The sequence below is a fragment of the Physeter macrocephalus genome, chromosome 21 (genome assembly GCF_002837175.3).
Source record: "Physeter macrocephalus isolate SW-GA chromosome 21, ASM283717v5, whole genome shotgun sequence".
Classification (NCBI taxonomy): domain Eukaryota; kingdom Metazoa; phylum Chordata; class Mammalia; order Artiodactyla; family Physeteridae; genus Physeter; species Physeter macrocephalus.
This window is the reverse complement of record NC_041234.1, coordinates 107246621-107271276: the sequence shown is the minus strand read 5'-3', so window position 1 is coordinate 107271276 and position 24656 is coordinate 107246621. Positions and strand designations below refer to the sequence as shown.

General features: G+C 38.9%; 1 protein-coding gene and 1 pseudogene across 7 annotated transcripts in view; one reads left to right on the top strand and one right to left on the bottom strand.

The window, feature by feature from the left end:
- ARHGEF6 (Rac/Cdc42 guanine nucleotide exchange factor 6) overlaps positions 1-24656 on the top strand; it is a 126433-nt gene that overhangs the window by 81849 nt on the left and 19928 nt on the right. For all 7 annotated transcript variants that reach the window (XM_028482159.2, XM_028482160.2, XM_024128175.3 and 4 more), the window contains 2 exons: positions 21004-21142; positions 23883-23942. In XM_028482159.2, coding sequence (XP_028337960.1) covers positions 21004-21142; positions 23883-23942 — 199 coding nt within the window. The remainder of the gene's footprint in view (positions 1-21003; positions 21143-23882; positions 23943-24656) is intronic.
- LOC112066129 (heterogeneous nuclear ribonucleoprotein A1-like) lies at positions 4377-5383 on the bottom strand (annotated as a pseudogene).

Here is a 24656-nt window from a genome sequence, read left to right as displayed (position 1 = left end):
TTTTGCTGCATCCCATAGGTTTTGGGTCATTGTGTTTTCATTGTCATTTGTTTCTAGGTATTTTTTGATTTCCTCTTTGATTTCTTCAGTGATCTCTTGGTTATTTAGTAGTGTATTGTTTAGCCTCCATGTATTTGTATTTTTTACAGTTTTTTTTTCCTGTAATTGATATCTAGTCTCATAGTGTTGTGATCAGAAAAGATACTTGATATGATTTCAGTTTTCTTAAATTTACCAAGGCTTGATTTGTGACCCAAGATATGACGTATCCTGGAGAATGTACCGTGAGCACTTGAGAAGAAAGTGTGTTGTGTTGTTTTGGATGGAATGTCCTATAAATATCAATTAAGTCCATCTTGTTTAATGTATCATTTAAAGCTTGGGTTTCCTTATTTATTTTCATTTTGGATGATCTGTCCATTGGTGAAAGTGAGGTGTTCACGTCACCTGCTATGATTGTGTTACTGTTGATTTCCCCTTTTATGGCTGTTAGCATTTGCCTTTTGTACTGAGGTGCTCCTGTGTTAGGTGAATAAATATTTACAATTGTTATATCTTCCTCTTGGATTGATCCCTTGATCATTATGTAGTGTCCTTCTTTGTCTCCTGCAATTGTCTTTATTTTAAAGTCTATTTTGTCTGATGTGAGAATTGCTACTCCAGCTTTCTTTTGATTTCCATTTGCATGGAATATCTTTTTCCATCCCCTCGCTTTCAGTCTGTATGTGTCTCTAGGTCTGAAGTGGGTCTCTTGTAAACAGCATATATACGGGTCTTGTTTTTGTGTCCATTCAGCCAGTCTATGTCTTTTGGTTGGAGCATTTAAACCATTTACATTTTAGGTAGTTATCGATATGTATGTTCCTATTACCATTTTCTTAATTGTTTTGGGCTTGTTGTTATAGGTCTTTTCCTTTTCTTGTGTTCCCTGCCTAGAGAAGTTCCTTTAGCATTTGTTATAAAGCTGGTTTGGTGGTGCTCAATTCTCTTAGCTTTTGCTTTTCTGTAAAGGTTTTAATTTCTTCGTCGAATCTGAATGAGATCGTTGCTGGGTAGAGTAATCTTGGTTGTAGGTTTTTCCCTTTCATCACTTTAAATATGTCCTGCTACTGCCTTCTGGCTTGTAGAGTTTCTGCTGAAAGATCAGCTGTTAACCTTATGGGGATTCCCGTGTATGTTATTTGTTGCTTTTCCCTTGCTGCTTTTAATATTTTTTCTTTGTATTTATTTTTTGATAACTTGATTCATATGTGTCTTGGTGTGTTTCTCCTTGGATTTATCCTGTATGGGACTCTCTGTGCTTCCTGGACTTGATTGATTATTTCCTTTCCCATGTTAGGGAAGTTTTCTACTGTAACCTCTTCAGATATTTTCTCAGACCCTTTCTTTTTCTCTTCATCTTCTGTGACCCCTATAATTCGAATGTTGGTACGTTTAATGTTGTTCCAGAGGTCTCTGAGACTGTCCTCAATTCTTTTCATTCTCTTTTCTTTGTTCTGCTCTGTGGTAGTTATTTCCACTATTTTATCTTCCAGGTCACTTATCTGCTCTTCTGCCTCATTTATTCTGCTATTGATTTCTTCTAGATAATTTTTAATTTCATTTATTGTGTTGTTCATCAGTGTGTGTTTGCTGTTTAGTTCTTCTAGGTCCTTGTTAAACGTTTCTTTTATTTCCTCCATTCTATTTCCAAGATTTTTGAACATCTTTACTATCATTACTCTGAATTCTTTTTCAGGTAGGCTGCCTATTTCCTCTTCATTTGTTTGGTCTGGTGGATTTTTACCTTGCTCCTTCATCTGCTGTGTATTTCTCTGTCTTCTCATTTTGCTTAATTTACTGTGTTTGGGGTCTCCTTTTTGCAGACTACAGGTTCATAGTTCCTGTTGTTCTTGGTATCTGCCCCCATTGGATAAGGTTGGTTCAGGGGCTTGTGTAGGCTTCCTGGTGGACGGGACTGGTGGGCAGGTGGATTCTTAACCACTGCACCATCAGGGAAGTCCTATCACGTTTTTTTTTTTTTTTTTGCCTCATGTATTTTGATGTTCTGTTGTTAGGTGCATTCATGTTAAGGATTGCTTTGTCTTGTTGGAGAAATGGCCCTTGCATCTTTATGTAATTCTCTCTCTTTATCCCTGATAGTTTTCCATGTTCTGATGTCAGCTTCTTCTGAAATTAATATAGCTAATCCAGCTATCTTTTGATTGCTGTTAATATTTCGTTTTCCATACCTTTGCTTATAATCTGTCTGTGTCTTGTAGACAATATATAATTGAGTCTTTTTTTTTAAATCCACTTTGAGAATCTCTGTCTTTTAATTGACATATTTAGACCATTCACATTTAAAGTGATTATTGTTATAGTTGGATTAATATCTAAAATGTTTGTAACCATTTTCTATTCATTTCCCTTGTTCTTTCTTTACTGCCCCCCTTTTACTGCCTTCTGTGGTTTTATTATTATTATTATTATTTTAAATTTTGACTGTGACACACGGCATGTGGGATCTTAGTTCCTCAACCAGGGATCAAACCTCTGCCCCCTGCAGTGGAAGCATGGAGTCTTAACCCCTGGACTGCTAGGGAAGTCCTGTGTTCTCTGGTTTTAGTGAAACATTTTATATGATTCCATTTTCTCTTCTTCTCTTTCTCTTTTTCTGAAAAAATTTTAGTGATTTCCCTAGAGTTTGTAATATCCATTTACAACTAACCTAACAGCACTTTCACATAACACTTACCATTTCACGGGTAATGCAGTTACCTTATAACAGAGTATTCTAAATTTTTTCCCCTCATCTCTTATTGTTCTCATTCATTTCATGTATCCATAACATAAAATCATTCAATATACTGTTGCTTTTATTACTTGGAACAGTTATCTATTAGATCTATTAAGAATAAGAAAAAAAGATTTTATTTTACCTGCATTTATTATTCTCTGACACTGTTCCTTTTCATGTAGATCCAAGTTTCCTTCTCTCTGAAATACTTCTTTTAACAATATTTGATAGGAGGTCTACTGGTGACAGTTTCCCTCAGTTTTTGTTTGCCTAAGAAAGTTTTATTTTGCCTCCACTTTTTTTCCTTCTATTTTTATTGTGGTAAAACAAACAAACGTATAACATGAGATCTACCCTCCTAACAAAATTTTAAGTGTACAATACAGTATTGTTAAGTATAAGCACAATTTTGTACATCAGATCTCTAGAACTTTTTCGTCTTCCATAACGGAAACTTATATCCACTGAACAGCAACTCCCCATTTCTCCCTTACCCCAGCCCCTGGAAATCACCATTTTACTTTCTGCTTCTACGAGTTTGACTACTTCAGATACCTTATATAAATGGAATCATGTAGTATGTTTCCTTCTGTGACTGGCTTATTTCACTTAGCATAATGTCCTCAGAGTTCATCCATGTTTTCACATATGACAGGATTTCCTTCTCTTTAAAGAGGTATGCATGTGCATACCACATTTCTTTATCCATTCATTCATCAATGGCCATTTATATTGTTTCACAACTTGGCTATGGGAATGCAAATGTCTCTTTGAAATCTTGATTTCAGTTTATTTAGATAAATAACCAAAAGTTGGATTGCTGGATTAAATGGTAGTTCTATTTTCAGTGTTTTGAGGAACTTCCATACTGTTTCCACTGTGGCTGTACCAATTTACATTCCCACCAACAATGCACAGAGGTTCCAACTTCTTCACATCTTTGCCAACATTTGTCTTTATTTATTTATTTATTTTTGGATAATGGCCATCCTAATCAGATGTGAGGGGATGTCTCATTGTATATGTGTGTGTGTGTGTGTGTGTGTGTGTGTGTGTTTACAGTAACTATTACACTTCTCTACTTAAATGTATACAATCTCATGTAGTAAGGGTCATGTATCTCTTTTCCTCAAATAAATACTAATGTAATATTTCATTGAAGTATAGTTGCTGTACAATATTATATAAGTTACAGGTGTACAATATAGTGATTCACAATTTTTAAAGCTTATACTCCATTTATAGTTATTATAAAATATCATTGTCATTTTGATTTGCACTTCCCTGATGATTAGTGTTGTTGAGCATCTTTTCATGTCCCATTTGTATGTCTTCTTTTTTTTTTAAAAAAAGACACATTTATTCAGCGTCATGATCAGACTATTACATTTAGCAATCAACAGCAGCATGGGTGCAAAAAAAAAATCTACATTAAAACCCTTTGTTGGAATGCTTTACACTTTCCACGGAACAGAAACTAAAATAACCTGTTATACAATTAGTCACAAATACAGTCCCCGAGTTTTTTTGCCCATACACATGAGTATTGTCTAAAACATGTCTTCTTTGTAGCAGCTAGGCCCTGCCACCACTGTACTTGGCTGAGTTCACAAATCTCTTGTAACCTGTAGCTTCCCCGTCACTTCTCTGGCTCTCCTCTCCTGCTGAGCTTTGTTTCCTGGCAGTAATCAAAACCTTCTGCCACTGCCATAGCTACTGCTGCTGCTGGAACCACCATAGCCGCCTTGGTTTCGGGGTTTGGCAAAGTATTGGCCTCCACCACCATAGGGGCCAGAACGTCTGCCTCCAAAGTTTCCTCCTTTCACGGGTCCAAAATTTGAAGATTGATTGTTGTAACTGCCAAAAGACCAGAGTTGTCATTCCCACCAAAACCACCTCCGCGACCACCACCAAAGTTTCCAGAACCACTTCGACCTCTTTGGCTGGATGAGGCACTAGCCATCTCTTGCTGAGATAGGGCTTTCCTTACTTCACAGTTGTGGCCGTTCACAGTATGGTATTTCTGAGTGACAGTCTTGTCTACGGAGTCATGGTCATCAAAGGTTACGAAAGCAAAGCCTCTCTTTTTGCCACTGCCTCGATCAGTCATGATTTCAGTCACTTCAATTTTCCCCTGCTGTTCAAAATAATCTCTTAGATGATGTTCTTCAGTGTCTTCTTTAATGCCACCAACAAAAATCTTTTTCACAGTTAAGTGGGCACCAGGTCTTTGAGAATCTTGTCTTGAGACCGCCCTCTTTGGTTCCACAACTCTTCCGTCCACCTTGTGTGGCCTTGCACTCATGGCCGCGTGCACCTCCTCCACAGTGGCATATGTGACAAACCTGAAGCCTCTGGAGCGTTTGGTGTTTGGATCCCTCATTACCACACAATCTGTGAGCGTTCCCCACTGCTCAAAATGGCTCCTCAGACCCTCATCGGTTGTTTCAACGCTCAAACCTCTGACGAAGAGCTTCCGCAGCTGTTCGGGCTCTTTGGGTGACTCTGACTTAGACATGACGGCAGTGGAGGAGGGGGGAAGACGTCAACGATGCTTACTCGACGGCGTCCACAAGCAGAAAGCTGTATGTCTTCTTAGGAAAAATGTCTATTCAAATCCTTTGCCCACTTCTTTTTTTTTTTAACATCTTTATTAAAGTATAATTGCTTTACAATGGTGTGTTAGTTTCTGCTTTATAACAAAGTGAATCAGTTATACATATACGTATATCCCCATATCTCTTCCCTCTTCCGTCTCCCTCCCTCCCTATCCCACCCCTCTAGGTGGTCACAAAGCACCGAGCTGATCTCCCTGTGCTATGCGGCTGCTTCCCACTAGTAGCTATCGGTTTTACATTTGGTAGTGTATATATGTCCATGCCACTCTCTCACTTTGTCCCAGCTTACCCTTCCCCCTCCCCATGTCCTCAAGTCCATTCTCTAGTAGGTCTGCATCTTTATTCCCGCCCGGCCCCTAGGTTCTTCATGACCATTTTTTTTTCTTTTTTTTAGATTCCATTTATATGTGTCAGCATATGGTTGCTTCCATGTTCTGGCTATTGTAAATAGAGCTGCAGTGAACATTGTGGTCCATGAATCTTTCTGAATTATGGTTTTCTTGGGGTGTATGCTCAGTAGTGAGATTGCTGGGTCGTATGGTAGTTCTATTTTTAGTTTTTTAAGGAACCTCCATACTGTTCTCCATAGTGGCTGTATCAATGTACATTCCCACCAACAGTGCAAGAGGGTTCTCTTTTCTCCACACCCTCTCCAGCATTTATTGTTTGTAGATTTTTTTGATGATGGTCATTCTGACTGGTGTGAGGTGATATCTCATTGTACTTTTGATTTGCATTTCTCTAATGATTAATGATGTTGAGCATTCTTTCATGTGTTTGTTGCTTTGCCCACTTCTAAGTTAGGTTATTAGTATCTTTACTCTTGAGTTGTAGGAGTTCCTTATTTTTTTTGGAGATTAGACCCTTATCAAATATATGATTTGTAAATATTTTTTCCTTTTCCATAGGTTGCCTTTTCACTCTGCTGATTGTTTCCTTTGCTGTGAAAAATCCTTTTAGTTTGATGTAGTTCCACTTGCCTATTTTTCGTTTTGTTAACTGTGCTCTTGGTATCATATTCAAGAAATCATTGCCAAGACCAATGTTTTGAAGGATTTCTCCTGTTTACTTCCAGGAATTTTAGAGCTTCAGGTTTTATGTTTAAGTCTTGAATCCATTTTGAGTTGATTTTTGTGTGTGGTGTGAGGTAAGGTTCCAGTTTCTTTTTTTTTTTTGCATGTGCATATTCAGTTTTCCCAGTACCATTTGTTGAAGACTGTTTTTTTCTCATTATATATTCTTGGCACCCTTGTCAAAGATCAATTAAACATATACACATAGATTTATTTCTAGGCTTTCTAATTTGTTCCTTTGATCTAGTGTCTCTCTTTGTGCCAACCATACTGTTTTAATTACTGTAGATTTGTAATATGTTTTGGCATAAGGAAGTGTGAAACCTCCAACTTTGTTATTTGGGGTTCATTTTGGTTCCATATGAATTCTGAGATTGTTTTTTTCTGTTTCTGTTAAAAAAAATGCTATTGAGGATTTATAGGGATTGCATTGAATCTGTAGATCACTTTTGACGTCTGGACATTTTTAACAGTATAAACTCTTCTGATCTGTGAACATGGGATGTCTTTACACTTGTTTGTTCCTTCTTTAATTTTTTCATCAATGTTTTGTAATTTTCAGTGTACAAGTCTTCGGTCTCCTTGGTTAAGTTTAGTCCTAAGTATTTTATTCTTTGGATGCTATTGTATCAATAAATGAGATTTCTTTTCTTTCTTTCTTTCTTTCTTTCTTTCTTTCTTTCTTTATTTTTTTGGCTAGTTCATTGTTAATGTATAGAAATGCAACTGATTTCTGTATGTTAATTTTGAATCCTGCAACTTTACTGAATTCGTTTATTAGTTTTACCAGGTTTTGTGGAGTCTTTAGGGTTTTCTACATTTAAAATCATGTCATCTGTGAACAGAGATCATTTTACTTCTTCCTTTTCCATTTGTATGCCTTTTATTTTTCTTTCTTGCCTATCTGGCTAGGACATCCAGTACTGTGTTGAATAGAAGTGACCAAAGTGGGCATCTGTGCCTTGTTCCTGACCTTAGAGGAAAAAGCTCTGTTTTTCACCATTGACTATGATGTTAGCTGTGTGCTTTTCATATATTGCCTTCTTATGTTGAGGCAATTTCCTTCTATTCTTAATTAGTTGAGCATTTTTGTTTTTATCATGAAAGGATGTTGGATTTTTGTCAAATGCTTTTTCTGCATCTATTGAGATGATCATATGATTTTTTATCTTTTGCCCTTCGAGTGTGATGTATCACATTGTTTGATTTTTGTATGTCAAATCATCCTTGCATCCTAGGTATATTTTCCACTGGTCATGGTGTATGATGCCTTTAGTGTGCTATTACATTTGGTTTGCTAGTATTTTGTTGAGGACTTTGGCATCTATATTCTTCAGGATATTGGTGTATAGTTTTCTTTTCTTGTGATGTCTTTCTCTGGCTCTTGTATCAGGGTAATGCTGGTCTCATAAAATGAGTTTGAAAGTGTTTCTATCTCTTTAATTATTTTGGAAGAGTTTGCGGAGGATTGGTGTTAATTCATTTTTTTAAAAAAATTTTATTTATTTATTTTTTGGCCATGCCATGGGGCATGTGGGATCTTAGTTCCCCGACCAGGGATCAAACCCACACCCCCTGTGGTGTAAGTGTGGAGTTTTAACCAATGGACCACCAGGGAAGTCCCCAGTGTTAATTCATTTTTAAATGTTTTATAGAATTCACCAGTGAAGCCATCTGGTCCTGGGCTTTTCTTTGTTGGGAGGTTTTTTTGTTTGTTTTTTGGTTTGTAAATTCATTTATTTTTGGCTACATTGGGTCTTCATTGCTTTCTCTAGTTGTGGCAAGCGGAGGCTACTCTTCATTGTGGTGCGTGGGCTTCTCATTGTGGTGGCTTCTCTTGTTGCAGAGCACAGGCTCTAGGCACGCGGGCATCGGTAGTTGTGGCATGTGGGCTCAGTAGTTGCAGCACACAGGCTTAGCTGCTCTGCAGCATGTGGGATCTTCCGGGACCAGGGATCAAACCCATGTCCCCTGCGTTGGCAGGCAGATTCTTAACCACTGTACCTCCAGGGAGGTTTTTGATTACTAATTCAATCTTCTTACTCATTATTGGCCTGTTAAAATTTTCTATTTTTTCATGAGTCAGTCTTGGTAGGTTGTATGCTTCCAGGAATTTGTCTTTTTCTTCTAGGTTATTCAGTTTGTTAGTGTATAATTGTTCATAGTATAGACATACCTTGGAGATATTGCAGGTTCGGTTCCAGACCACTGCAATAAAGCTAGTCACATGAATTTTTTTTGTTTCCTAATGCATGTAAAAGTTATGTTTACACTATACTATAGTCTATTAAGCGTGCGTTAATATTATGTTTAAAAAATGTGTATATCTTCATTAAAAAATAATGCTATTGGAAAAATGGCGCAGATAGATTTGCTTGACACAGGGTTGCCACAAACCTTCAATTTGTAACAATCGCGATATACACGAAGCAAAATAAAGTGAAGTGCAATAAAAAGAGGTATGCCTATAGTCTCGTATGATCCTTTTTATTTCTGTGGCATCAGTTTTAATGTCTCTTATTTCATTTCTGATTTTATTTATTTGAGTCTTTTTTCTTAGTGTACTAAAGGTCAATTTCATTTATCTTTTCAGCTCTAATCTTTATTATTTCCTTTCTTCTGCTAACTTTAGACCTAATTTTTTTGTTCTTTTTCTAATTTCTTGAGGTATAAAGTCAAGGTGTTTGAGATCTGTCTTCTTTTTTAATAATAGGCATTTATCACTATAAACTTCCCTCTTTGAAATATTTTGTTGCATTCCATAAGTTTTGATATGTTGTATTTTTATTATAATTTGTCTCAAGATATTTTTTAGTTTCCCTTTTGATTTCTTCTGTGGCCCGTTGGTTGTTCAACAGAGTGTTGTTTAATTTCCATATATTTGTGAATTTTCCAGTTTTATTTCTATTAATTTCTAGTTTCATTCTATTGTGGTCAGAAAGAATACTTGGTATGATTTCAATATTTTTAAAGTTGTTAAGTTTTGTTTTGTGATAAAACATGTAACCTAACCTGACGAATGGTCTTTGGGCACTCTAAAAGAATGCATATGCTGCTCTGTTGGGTGGAATGATATTTATATGTCTGCTAGGTCTATTTGATCTATAAGTGTTTTTCAAGTCCTTATCTTCTATCTGGATGTTATATCCATTATTGCTAGTGGGGTATTAAACTTCTCTGCTATTATTGTGTTGCTGTCTATTTCTCCCTTCATTTCTGTCCATATTTGCTTCATATATTTGGGTGCTCTGATGTTGGTTGCATATATACATATTTTAATTGTTATATCTTTTCGGTGAGTTGATCCTTTTGCTATGATACTTTTTTTGTCCTTCTTTGTCTCTTTTGACAGTTTTTGATATAAAGTCTATTTGTCCAATATAAGTGTGGCCACCCTTGTGCTCCTTTGGTTACCATTTGCATAGACTGTCTTTTTCTATCCCTTCACTTTCAGCCTGAGTGTGTCTTTAAAAATAAAGTGAGAGGGGCTTCCCTGGCGGCACAGTGGTTGAGAGTCCGCCTGCCGATGCAGGGGACACAGGTTCGTGCCCCGGTCCGGGAAGATCCCACATGCCGTGGGGCGGCTGGGCCTGTGAGCCATGGCCGCTGAGCCTGCGCGTCCGGAGCCTGTGCTCCGCAATGGGAGAGGCCACAACAGTGAGAGGCCCACGTAACGCAAAAAAGTAAAAAATAAAAAAATAATAAAGTGAGACTTTTGTAGACAGCATATATTTGGGTCTTTTTTTTTTTAATCCATTCAGCCATTCTATATCTTTTAATTGAGGAGTTTAATCCATTTAAATTTAAAGTAATTATTGAAAGGGAAGGACTTACTATTGCCATTGTTCATTGTTTTCTGTCTATCTTGTAGCTTTTTTGTCTCTTGTCTCTTGCTGTCTTCCTTTCTGTTTTATTGATTTTGTGTAGTGACATGATTTGATTCCTTTCTCATTTTCATTTGTGTATCATCTATAGATATTTTCTTTGTGGTTACCTTAGGGCTTACATAAAACATTTTACAACAATCTCTTTTAAGTTGATAAAAACTTAACTTCAGTCACACACACAACTCTACACTTTTACTTCCCCTCCACTTTATGTTATTAATGTCACAAGATACATCTTTTTATATTGTGTATCCATTAGCATCTTTTTATAGTTATTTTTATACTTTTATCTCTTAATTTCTATGCCAGAATTAAAGCAATTTATGTACTATGGCTAACAGTATTATAGTATTCTGTATTTGTCCATATATTTAACTTTACCAGTGATCTTTATACTTAAGAATGCTATTGTGTTGCTGTTTAGTGTCCTTTCATTTCAGCTTAAAGGACTCTCTTTAGAATTTCTTGTAAGGCAGGTCAAGTGGTGATATACTCCCCCGGCTTTTGTTTATTTGGGAAAGTCTTTATTTCTCCTTTGTTTATGAAGGATAATTTTGCCAGATAGTATATTCTTGGTTGGCAATATTTTTCTCTCAGTACTTTCAGTATATCATTCCACTCCCTTCTGACCTGCCAAGATTCTGCTGAGAGACCCGCTAATAGTAAGGGTATTCTGTTATATGTGACAAGTCTCTCCCTCTCTCTCTTTTTGAGTTTGACTTTTTATTTAGATTCCACATGTAAGTGATACCATACAGTATTTATTTTTCTCTGTCTGGTTTATTTCACCTAGCGTAATGCCCTCTTTCTTTCTCATGGCTGGTTAGTAGTCATATATATATATATCTCACAGCTTTTTTATCCATTCGTCTGTCCATGGACACTCAGGTTGTTTCCATATCTTGGCCATTGTAAAGAGTGCTGTTATGAATATTGGGGTGCATGTATCTTTTCTAATTAGTGTTTTTGGTTTTTTGCCTCTCACTGTTGTGGCCTCTCCCGTTGTGGAGCACAGGCTCCAGACGTGCAGGCTCAGCGGCCATGGCTCATGGGCCCAGCCGCTCCGCGGCATGTGGGATCTTCCCGGACCGGGGCACGAACCCGTGTCCCCTGCATCAGCAGGCGGACTCTCAACCACTGCGCCACCAGGGAAGCCCTGGGTTTTGTTTTGTTTTTATTTTTGTTATATACTCAGGAATGGAATTGCTGGGTCATATGGTAGATATATTTTTAATTTTTTGAGGAACGTCCATACAGTTTTCCATAGTGGCTGCACCACTTTACATTCCCACCAACAGTGCAGGAGGGTTCCCTTTTCTCCACATCCTCTCCAGCACCTGTCATCTCTCGTCTTTTTGATAACAGCCATCCTAACAGGTGTGAGGTGGTACCTCATTGTTGTTTTGATTTGCATTTCCCTGATGATTCGTGATATTGAGTACCTTTTTATGTACCTGTTGGTCATTGGTATGTTTTCTTTGGAAAATTGTCTATTCAGTTCTTCTGCCCATTTTTAAATCAGATTGTTTGGCTTGTTTTTTTGTTGTTGTTTGTTTGTTTTGCTATTGCATTGTGTGAGCTCTTTATATGTTTTGAATATAGCCCCTTATCAGATTGTGACTTGCAAATACTTTCTCCCATTCCATAGTTTGCCTTTCATTTTATTGATGGTTTCCTTTGCTGTGCAGTAGCTTTTTAGTTTGATCTAGTCCCACTTATTTATTTTTTCATTTGTTGCTTGTGAATTTTATGAGTACTAGGGGCTTCAGTTTCTTCTAGTTTCTTTGTTTTTTTCCTCCCTCTGTATCTTTGTGTTTCCTAAGAATTCCTTCATAAATAGAGTCTGTGTCTTGCAGCTCTCTCAGCTGTAATCCACCGTTGTTATATTGGAGCCATGTTGATGTGGTGTAAGGTGTAGTCGAGGGGATGGATTCTATAATATTATGAATAAATTTCACTTATTTAGTGGACTGGTGCCCCTGAGCTTGGATCTGTAGAAGAGTTTCCTAGGCTTTTTTTTTTTCTCCTCTCACATATGACAGGAAGTTGAGATAGGATCAGATAAGGCTCTGGCAACATAGTTTTCCCTTGGAGAGCAAGCCTTTGTTATAGAGAATGTTCTGGGAGCATTTCAAAATGGTTAGTTTTCTCTCCCCCTCCCTGAAACACAAAGGGATTTTTCTGTGATCTTCTCCATGAGAACCTGCTTGGGTTCCTGGATGCAAAACCCACAAAAATTTTGGTCTCTCCAAGACTGGGTCCCTGGGAGTTTTTAATTGTCAAGCTAGTCCACGCTCAGACTCTTGCAGTTCATCACAATTTCCATTTGAGTGGTCCTACGTTATTGTCTCCAGTGGCTTCTCCTCAGCGAAGTTGATCTCAGTTCTAATTCTTTGTGTTTGCCTGTCTTTCTAGATTTGGGGGTGGTGGTTTTCCCTGTGATCTCAATTCTCAGTGGATCCAAGAAAAGTAATTGATTTTCAGTTTGTTCAGTGTTTTTCTTGTTGCAAGCGTGGTAATGATAACTTCTAAGCTCTTTGGATGTCAGAGCTGAAACCCAATGTCCTTTTATGGGTTTTTGAATTATTTTATTTTATTTTACTTTTTTAATCAATTTGTTTAACTTACATTTAGTAAATGTATAGAGTTGTGCAACCATCACAATCCAATTTAAGAACATTTCTGTCACAGAAGATCCCTTATGCCCATTTCAGTCAATCCTTGCTCCCACCCCCATGAATTATTTTTTTAGTGTTTGCTTTGAGGCTTTCCATATATATATCTTAATTTGTCTGAATCTGCTTCATGTTTACAGTAACTTAATTCTAGTGAGATATAAAAATGTTACTCCTAGTATACCTCTATTTCCACTTCTCTTTTTGTGCCACTGTTGTTATACACGTTATGTCTATATGTTATGAACCCATTAATACATTGCCATCGTTATTATTATTATCATTTTAAATTTATTTATTTATTCATTTATTTAATTTTTGGCTGCATTGGGTCTTTGCTGCTGCACGTGGGTTTTCTCTAGTTGCTGAGATCAGGGGCTACTCTGTTGTGGTGCGCAGGCTTCTCACTGAGGTGGCTTCTCTTGCTGCGGAGCACAGGCTCTAGGCGCGCGGGCTTCAGTAGTTGTGGCGCGTGGGCTTCAGTAGTTGTGGCTCGCGGGCTCAGTAGTTGTGGCTCGCGGGCTCTAGAGCGCAGGCTCAGTAGTTGTGGCGCACGGCCTTAGTTGCTCCACAGCACGTGGGATCCTCCCAGACCAGGGCTCGAACCCATGTCCCCTGCATTGGCAGGTGGATTCACAACCACTGAACCACCAGGGAAGCTCGCCATCGTTATTATTAATATAATTTTCTATTAATGGAACTGATAGAAGAAAGGAGAGTGAGGATATATTTACAGCATTTGTTATATTAACATTCTTATTTACTGTCTGTGTGAGGTGATACCTCATTGTAGCTTTGATTCGCATTGCTCTAATAATTAGTGATGTTGAGCATCTTTTCATGTGCCTGTTGGCCATCTGTATGTCTTCTTCGGAGAAGTGTCTACTTAGGTCTTCTGCCCATTTTTGGATTGGGTTGTTTGTTTTTTTGATATTGAGTTGTATGAGCTTTTTGTATCTTTTGGAAATTAAGCCCTTATCAGTCACATTGTTTGCAAATATTTTCTCCCAGTCTGTAGGTTGTCTTTTCATTTTGTTGATGGTTTCCTTTGCTGTGCAAAAGGTTAAAGTTTGATTAGGTCCCATTTGTTTATTTTTGCTTTTATTTCTATTGCCTTGGGAGACTGACTTAAGGAAACATTAGTACAATTTATGTCAGAGAATATTTTGCCTATGTTCTCTTCTAGGAGTTTTATGATGTCCTGTCTTACATTTAAGTCTTTAAGCCATTTTGAGTTTATTTTTCTGTAGGGTGTGAGGGAGTGTTCTGACTTCATTGATTTACATGCGGCTGTCCAGCTTTCCCAACACCACTTATAGAAGAGACTGTCTTTTCTCCATTGTATATTCTTGCCTCCTTTGTCGAAGATTAATTGACTGTAGGCCTGTGGGTTTATTTCTGGGCTCTTTATTCTAGGGGTAGTTTTTCGAGACCAGTCTTTGAAATTTGCTGGTTCTCTCTACTGACCTAGCTGGCCTCGTGTGTAGCTTGTTGTTCTTAATTAAGAGGACCAGCCTTCTCTCATTTTCTTACCACCAAAATCTTCCTTGCTTTTGCAAGAGACCTTAGGCTTGAATTTCCCCACAGTTTTTCAACTAGAACCAATTCCTTTGAGGAAAGCTCTCTGTTCCTATAGTCTGTCTGCCTCTCCCCTGGGCAAAATCTTTGAGCCACTACTCTGGGTGCTAGGCAGGGCAGTAGCCTCTGGTCTTCTCTGTTTACCTTTCCCAGCACAGAACCTCTACCCTACAAGTGAGCTGGGGTGAGGGTAATTTGGTGCCAGTATTTTCAGCCTGCGTCCTCCCTCTCCATCCAGTCTCTCAGCCACACTCGCTAGGCATTCAGCGTCTTCAGCTCGGAGCTGAAGCAGTTGAGATACGCTAGTGAGATATTGTGTCCTTGGGTTGGGAGTTGAGGGCAAGGGGAGCCCTCTCTTCTTGTCCACACTTGCCTGGAGGGGCTTCTGGCAAACTGAGCCAGGAGGAGGGAGGAGGGAGAGAGGGAGAGAGCAGGTCAGGGCTCAAATACCAAGCTCTCCCTATTCTTACTGAGTTTTAGAATATTTTCTTGAATAAATGTTTTCTTCATTTACCAGATGTCATTGGAACACTTTCTAGAGACTTTAAATGGTTGTTTTTTAGGTTCCACTAGCTCTGATTGTTTCCCCGGGGGATGGGTCCACGTAGCATCTCATGCCACCACCTCCTTCATGCCACTCCTTGATGTCAGCCTAAAAACTTTTTCCCACTTTTATATTGTCTCAGTTTACAGTTCTGCCACTTAGAAGCTGTGTTACCCAGGGTGATTCACTTAATCTTTAAGCCTTAGTTTCCTCACTTGTAAAATGAGGATAAAATCACCTACCTTGCAGGGTTGGTGTGAGGATTCAGTGAAATAATGTATACCAAGTACCTGGCATATAGCACAAGGTTACTTGCTGCCACCTCCCATGTCTGCTTTATTCATCTTCTACCAGCTTCTCGTTGTTTTTTAGAAAAAAATTATGCAATATTTCAAGCATACAAAGAACAGAGATAAAATGAAGTACACCCACGTACCCACCATTCAGCTTAAGAATCAAATTATAGCTTGCAATTGGAGTCCTGTGTATACTTTCCAATATTTCCTGCTCCTCCCTCCCTCCCCCGAGGGAACCTCCGTCCTAAGTTTGTTTTTATTATTTCCAGGAATGTTTTCATACTTCACTACTTATCTTCATTAAAGAAAAATATGGTTCAGAGGCATTTTTCCTGTGATGGCTATGTAAACAATCCTGTGTGGATAAGGGTAAATTTCTTAATGCCAATGAAAAGAGATCCCATCATGTTAGCTTGCCATTTATATGAGCATGTATTCTTTTTCTTCTGATCTGAGAATAGCAATTCTGGATAAATACCAGAAAGAAATGGTGTACCTCAGATGGCAGACTTTTGTAGTGTTTAGAGAATTTTCTCTTGTAATTCTGTGTGCTAAAATACTACTGACTCTGCATTTACCCATGTTAGGAGTTTAAAGTATAAATAGCAGTAGAGATTCCTTCAAACATTATGATTTAAAGTTTGTTGCACAGTTAATTGAAAGATTCTCAACTTTGGGGGGAAATTACTATACCCTGTTTGCTTGATTTTGGTTAGTGATTTTTTTTAATTGAAGTATAGTTATTTACAAGGTTTCAGGTGTACAGCAAAGTGATTCAGTGTACATATATCTATGTATACATATAGATATATATTCTTTTTCGGATTCTTTTCCATTATAAGTTATTACAAGATACTGAATATAGTTCCCTGTGCTATATAGTAGGTCCTTGTTGTTTATCTATTTTATATATGATTAGTGATTTTTTTGGAGAATTTTATAATATCCCTTGAAATGATGGAAGACTCACTGGAGTCCCATGGAACTGAATTTTTATCTTAGTGGTTTATTCCCATGTAAGGAATGAAAATTAAATTAAAATACTTGGGGTTATCCTCAGAGGTGCTTCTAATATAATCTCAGCTATTTTCTAGGCATCTTGTCGTAATTTATGCTGACATACTAGAGGCAAAGCATAGTTGAGTGAAATTCTCAGAAAACTCAGATTAAAATCCTGTTTTATACGAAGGTTTCAGCTGAAATAGGGACATTGGTGGATTTCTGCTAAAGCTGTAGATGCTTCGAAGCGGGAAAATCTCTGAGTCAGAGCAAGCCAGTTAGGTGAACTTCTTCATTTCGGCCGGCAGGTAGCAGTATCATACTAGAAATGCTTGTGACGATTGACAATGAGACCAGACGCAGCCTGAAAATTGTAGGACTGTGTGTTGGTGCCTTGTGAAAAGTGCAGTGATGCATTATCTGAATTTGGAGATATAAGCAGACCCCAATCTTGATATGTTTGTTCCCCATATTTACATATATTTGAATGACCGCCCCAGTCTTTTGCTCGGTCCTGGGTGAGGTCTTTTGGGATTTCCCCTCTCTCTCCCCTTCTGGCTTGCTATTGTGGCTCTTATTTCTTCCTGGGAGTAACTTCACCCTTACAAAAATACCCACTTCTCTCCCGTGCTTCGTTGTGGCATCCATCCTTTTCACAAGGGAGAGGAGCCCGGCGGCGTGAAAAGACAGAGGGGGGAGAGAAGGAGAGAGTTAACGCCGAGGCAGATCTGGACCTCACTTCCGGCTCTATTGCGGCGACTACCACAAACACCACGTGTTCTTTTCCTCTTGTTAGTTTTATTCACTCTCTGTTTACCACTGTTGTCAGCAATGAAGACTTTGAGAAAAACTCAGAGCTGTGTACTTGCTTCCGGGACGAAGCACAGAGGAAAAATTCCGAGACTAGATTCTGTTCTGTCTTTGAGCAACCAGGGAAGGGAGCAAGTGAGACTGACCACAAACAAAAAGTGGTGGAGAAGAAGCCGGCAGCCTAGTCTCTGGGACTGGATCAGTGAAAAAAGGGCTAAGTGAGATCCACCCAACCCAGTGTGCGCGGCGTCCCGGGGATTTTCCACTGGCCACGCCCAGCCTCGCAGCTCCTCATGCTTCACCTCCCCTTTCCAGACCACGGTGATTCCCATGAAAGGCTGGCGGCGAGAGAGTGAGGCGAAAAGCGGGGAAAATCTGGTCCTTTTCTAGCTGCTCTAGTTAGAGTTACCATCGTTCAAAGTGGAAATCTATGCAAAGATTCTACAGAAACACTGGTATATGAGATGGTTAAGCCCTGTAGTGTTATTATAATGTATGATACTTTTCTTCAGTTTTCCAGCCCAACCTAGAATATACCAGAGCCCCATCCACCATGCATTCTATAAGGGCACGTTGAGTTTCAAACAACATTCATACATTGAAAACTGCTTCTGTTGTATCACATCACATATACAGAACCTGTTAAACTTGAAAAGCACTTCAAACAGGCTGTATAAAACGTAAAAGCTGCATTTGAAAGACAGATTGTGTTTTGGTATACTGATGTATCTTTGCATGTTATATTTGTGTATGATATTAATTTGTGCATTAAATTTATTTGGCTAAGTAAAATGTGTCTTTGAGGATCTATTTAGCATAATGGGCAGTGGCTTTATAAGGCAGTTTTGTTCTTTTGTTGCACTAGTCTAATGTTACTTTTTCCCCAATAGCCCGTGTTTTATTCTGAGATAGTGATCTCACGTTATATTGAAAAAATTTTTTAAATTCTTTTGTAATATTTAACAAGCCTAGAAGTTGGAATGCTGCATGGAAAGTAATAAAGTACACGTTAACATTTGCTTTTAATTGTTGTAACCCTTGTATCAATTAGAGTAGAACGTTGAGGATGCAGGTAGTTATTTACTCATGGAAAGGAAAAAAATAAGACTTGTTTACGAAATTGAAAAGAAATTAGGAAAGTGATTTTCTCAAAATTACATACTCAAATGCACTTTCCAACTTCGAGTTATTTTCCTAATTATATTTTATATGTGATGATCATTTTTTAGTCTAAGCCAAATCTGACCCACAGGCGGGTTAACCTGTGTTTCCCTAGTCGCTTGCATTAAGCACTATTTCTTTTTAAAAAATTTTTATTGAAATCTACTTGATTTACAATGTTGTGTTAGTTTCAGGTATACAGCAAAGTAATTCAGTTATACATATAGATATATATTCTTTTTCATATTCTTTTCCATTATGATTTATTACAGTATATTGAATATAGTTCCCTGTGCTATGTAGTAGGACCTTGTTGTTTATCTATTTTATATATAGTAGTGTGTATCTGTTAATCCCAAACTCTTAATTTATCCCTTCCCCACCCCCTTTCCCCTTTGGTAACCATAGGTTTGTTTTCTATGTCTGTGAGTCTGTTTCTGTTTTGTAAATAAGTTCATTTCTATCATATTTCAGATTCCACATATAAGTGATATCATATGATATTTGTCTTTCTCTGTCTGATTTACTTCATTTAGTATGATAATCTCTAGGTCCAAAACACTATTTCTTCTAGAAGTTCTCCCTGCATTATTCAAGTCAACTCAGCTCCCACCCTCCTTTTTTTCATGGTTTAGACCTCAGAGATGGTCCATGCCACTGCTGTGTTCCACATCAAGCATCAGACAGTAGTGATTTCCAACTTGCTTTCACTCACGCTTTCCGAGTCTCATGTTTCTCGTCTGTAAAATGAAGATAACACCTGTGTTGAAATGTTGTTGTGAATATTAAACAAGAACAAATGCATGCAGAGATCTTAGCATGAAGGATTTTAGTCTTACAAACCCCAATATTTAAGGTTCACAATTTTAGTAGGAAGTAGGTTTTATCTCTGCTTTACAAATGAGTCAGCTGAGGTTGGTAACTGATCAGGGTCACTGAATCTGTTTTATGATTTCAAGTCCAGGGCACTTCCCTCCCCTTGGCTGCTTCTGGAGCAAGACTGCAAAAACTGATAAAACAGGTAGCAGGTAGCCTTGATGGTTAGATGTGACCACTCAGATGAGTTCTAGCTTCCGTGACATCCCTGTGATTCTGCGTGACTCAAGGTTGCTGTGTTAACAGCTGAAACGATGTCTTTTTCTCTCCTGCTCGCAAAAGCCAAGTAGAGGGAGAGTATCTATAATGGGGTAACCTGCAACCCATCACACCCCCAAACCCCCTAGTAGGTTATCACTGATAGCAGGTTTCTTTGAACACAGCACAACTTTTTGCAACATGCCACAGTTGGGAACCGCTGTCGAAGATGTATTCTAGGAGAATAAGTAGGTCATTTGGTAGTAGAGGGTTCCCTCTTGGAGAGGGGTGAGAAGATTGGTGGGGCCACAGTGGGAATCCAAAAGGTTAAGACTTGATCTTGCAGGCAATTGGAGGTTCCTGAGTAGGAAAGCAACAGGAGTTAAGTGGTGGTTTGCAGGGTGCTTCACAAGCCAGAAAGCCTGGAAGCTGGGGGGTCCATTGGACTATTGCAGTGAACCAGACCAGAGAGATGAAGGCCTGAGCTGAGTCAGTGGCAGTGAGAATGGAAAGGAATTAACAGGCACAAGAAGGCTTGTGATGGATTCGATATGCATGGGTGAGCAAGGAGGGAGAGGGGTCAAGAGATAAAGCAGGTTTCCTTCTTTAATTCTATGTTGCAGAAATATAAACTAAAGTGATCTTGCAGCCCCAGGACTCAGTATCCTATTGGTGGAAAGGAGACAGTCCAGAGGGTGCTGAAGGGCAGAGAAAACCCGGGCTTAGACTTAGGCATTTACACAACATGGTTCCTAAGATATTAATACAGTCTTTTTTTTTTTTTTTTTGGCCACACCTCGCGGCTTGTGAGATCTTAGTTCCCCTACCAGGGATTGAACCCGGGCCTTCGGCAGTGAGAGTGCTGAGTCCCAACCACTGGACCACCAGGGAATTCCCTACAGTCTTTTTTGTTTTTAAAGCCGAGTTATTTGGGTAGGCTGCTGCACTGTTTTCAGATCCTAGGCTAAGTGATTAGTCATGCAAACATGCTGCTATCTGAATTTAGGACTTGATTCTGGCACATTACAAGCGGGTGTCCCAGTGATAGGGAGTACTTGGTGAGTTACTCCCCTTGGCATCTCATCAGCCAATAACTAGAATGTTTGCAGTGACTAAGAAAAGATTTTTTCAAACCTGACGTTGAGGTCATATGATAGATTGTATGCCCCATGCCTCTGGGTGCAGGCTTCTTAAGGGCAGGGGTTTTGGTTTTCTTCAGGGCTGTATTCCCAACAGAGAACAGAGCCTGTCACTTACTAGATGCTCAATAAATAATTGTTGGATGAGAAAATAAAGCCAGGGATCATAAGTGCCTGGTTCACCGCTGTAGCCCAGTGCTCTGCGCCATGCTGATTGAATTGAGTTGAAGTGCGTTGGACAGCATTTGTGCTGGTGATACAAAATTTATTTGGTTTTCTATGCTGTGACATACAGGAAAATCATGTTCAGTTGGTAACTCTTTACATGGAATATTAAGCAGTAACAAAACTATATTCGTTCTTTTGCCAGTGATGATCTGGAACGATTTATGGAAAATCAAGGTGCATCTAGCCCAGGTATCCTCATTTTAACAACAAGTCTCAGCAAACCTTTCATGCGACTGGAAAAGTATGTTACTCTCTTGCAAGAGTTGGAACGGCATATGGAGGTAAGGGAAGGCGAGCTATTTTAAGCTCCTGTACAAAGGATGAGCCTCTGCTCTGGAGGAAGCAGCCAGTACCGCCTCCAAACTAGCCTTACTAAGGAGTTCAGAAAAAACCTGGGTTTCAAAATTTACTTGATCCAGTCTTCCCTGTTCCCGGGCTTTTAGTTTTCCTCTTTATTCAGCAAAATAAGAAGGGGACATTCTTTTTTTTTTTTCCCCCTCTGAAGATTTTTTTTTTACTTATTTTTACTTATTTTTTTCAGCTTTATTGAGGTATGACTGGCCAATAAAAATTGTATATATTTAGGTTGTACAACGTGATTTTTTTTAAGATGTACAATGTGATGATTTAATATACACATACATTGTAAAATCATGACCACAATCACGTTAATTAACACATCCATCACCTCACATACCTACCTTTTTTTTTTTTAGTGAGAACTTTCAAGATCTTTTCTTTTCTTTTCTTTTCTTTTCTTTTAAGCAACTTTGAAGTATACAATACAGTATTATCAACTCCAGTCACCGTGCTGTACATTAGATCCCCAGGACTTATTCGTCTAATAACTGAAAGATACCCATACTTTACTATTAAATATTCATGATCATTCTCCCTCCCCTCTCTTCTCCCAGCCCCGGTCCTGTTGCTTCCTCAAGTCTCTGCTCACTGGTTGACTTAGGTTTTCTTCTGCCCTCTCATCGGTAGATGGTGGTTCTACAGAGAAATCTTCCACCAAGAAATCTTCTGTTGCTCTGATATATGAACCAGATTTCTTGTGGGAGCTAAACAAAGCAAAACAGCATCAGAAAATGTACAGAACATTTTTCATTATAGACAGGAATGTTTATCCCTAGAGCACTGTGGTCATTCAGCTTTCTGACTCTGGATTACAGTGGAAGATTCTGGTATTTCTTTAAAGATGAATAAATGGGTCCACTCTCAGTTTCTCTCTTTATGCAGCCATACATCTCCATCAAAGCCCCCTCACATTTTTGTTTAAAAATGTACAGTTTACTTGCAACAGCTGTAGCATAGCTATCACCTTTTCTAAATATTCAGATTTGCAGTGAGGCCTGAGGATTGAATATTTTTGCCTCAAGAGCCCAAATCCTCTTTATTAAAAGCCAATCAGCAGGGGTAGCTTCTTGAGCTGTTCTTGTGTGATGGAGCATGGGGGATGGGGATGGGGGAGGAAGGCCCGAGGGGTGAAGCTGCATTTACCCTACTTGTTCTTCCTGTGTCTGGGGAAAGGTTTTGAGGTTTGAAAGGGTTTGATTATCTTTAAAGAAAAAGGTTGCACGCTGCCTGTCTTGTGAGCATTTGTAAGGATTGAAAGCATGTACCCTGAGCGAAAGCACGTTCTCAGGTTCTTTGGCCTGCCGGAATGAAATTTCAGTTAGGGCCCAGGAAGGTGTGGACCTCTGGATGGCTTTCCAAAAGCTAAAGCTGTTCACTGAACCGTTTGAGGTTTGCCCCTCCTTGTTTATCACAAAAATCCAGAAACACGTGGCCCCAGTTTCTGGAACTGCTCAGTGCTGAAGTGCAAATAGACACGTCATCTGGGCAAGTAAAATCCCAGGTACTCCTACTGCCTGGATCCTCTGTCTTGGCCCTTCTTGTCTCAGAGCCCGTTTCTACTCCTGCTTCACGCACCGGTGGCCACCTGCCTTTGGCTGCCTTTCGTTTCCCGTGGTCAGATAATACGTATCCTGAGTACAAGTTCACCATCTGGTGAGACACTTTAGCCAGCTTTCTGATCATTGAGTATGGCTGCTGGCTCATGGCAGAGTAGAACTTGAACTTCTCAATGATCAGCCGATTTGCAGAAGGATACATTTATGAAGGAGTACAACCTTTCTTTTCATAAGCAGTGCTGTTCTTGGCTTGGGTCAGACCCTTAGTCTACTCAGCTCTGTATTTTATCACCCAGAGCTGATTGAACAGCAGATTTTGTCTTCCTTTTACTGCAGCTGAATTCCAGAGGTTAGCTGGACATCTCCCGCAAGGAGCCCTACTTTCCCTTCATAAACAGTTATGCAGCTGTGGATTCCTCAAGGCCATTTTTGAACCTGTTCACTTTTCAGGGTTGTGAGTACTGTGGAATTGCAGACCAAATATAATCAGCTTGCTTAAGAAGGAGCACATGGTATGAGACCTGGAATTTTTTCCCGTCTGCCATGTTGAGTCTGCTGAAAGAAAATGGAGGCGGTGTAGGAAATGAGATTGGATTGATTTCTCTCTAACCACCACTCTGTTTCTACAATTCCCTACCTCTTGTCATTTACTAACAACATGACCTAATGATGCCACTCCTCACATAATTATTATTTATTATCCATGGTATAACAGCAAAAAGGCAAATGGGAACTCTTGCCTCGATAACTGTACCTAGTATGTTGTTACCAAATATATAATGTGTTCCCAGCCATCTTAATTTCTTCATCACCTAATCATTAGAGGTGCTGAGATTCCAAACGCTCAAATGCTGTTTTATTTTTTAATCTTCAAGTTAGCATACGGTAAAACTGACTTTTTTCTTTTGGGGTACAGGTCTATGACTTTTAACATGCGTATAGATTCGAGTTACCACCACTACTGTCTCGATACAGAACAATTCCATCATCCCTCAAAATGTCTTCTTTGGATCTCTTTGGAGCCACACCCTCCTCCCACCCCTAACCCCTGCAATCACTGCTCTGTTCTCCTTTAATATTGTTTTAAAATGTACTCCTTTAATAGGATACGCATCCAGATCACCAGGATATTCTGAAAGCAATCATAGCATTCAAAACTCTCATGGTAGGTGATGCTTCTAAAATTATAATTCTCCATTTTGTATGCTTTGTTCCTAAAAGAGTGACTTGTGTGTAATGTTTCTTTCCTTCTGCAAAGGTCTCTAGAGTGGAAACAATAAGCTCTAGTGACCGTATCGCAGTGATTGTTTCATTTAATGTTGTCTTCCAAACATCGCGCTTACCTGTGAAAGGTTGCCAGGCTGAGGGTGTAAAGCACTCACATTTGAAGTCTCTGCCACATTAAGCATGGCTGTGTAGGTGGGGGGTTTCCTTTTGTCTCTTTGTCTTTACCCCCGTGTTACTCACCTTATGTCTGTGCAACTCGTCCTTCACTGATCGGCATCAATACCGGATTCGTCTACTTAGGCGGAAAGGTGTGAGTCTATTCTTTGCATATGAAAAAGAAATCCTTCATCAAATCTAAAAGGAAAAAGAAACCCGACTAAAATACAATTGCTGTATACAGAGTGCTATCAAAGTTACCTTTTATCTTGAATCTCGAGCACAATGGCTTAATGTCCTCTTGAACCCACTGATGTAAAACTGCTTGGTGGCATTTTAGGAGGAAAGAAAAGGTTATTTGGGGTGATTGATTAAATTGAGCTTAATTTTAGACATTTCTGTAGTACTCCAAGTGATGGGGTTGTGTAAGGTTGTGATGCAACATTCGCCATCACCTCGTTTTTATTGCTGTCGAAAGATCTGTACCTGACGTGTC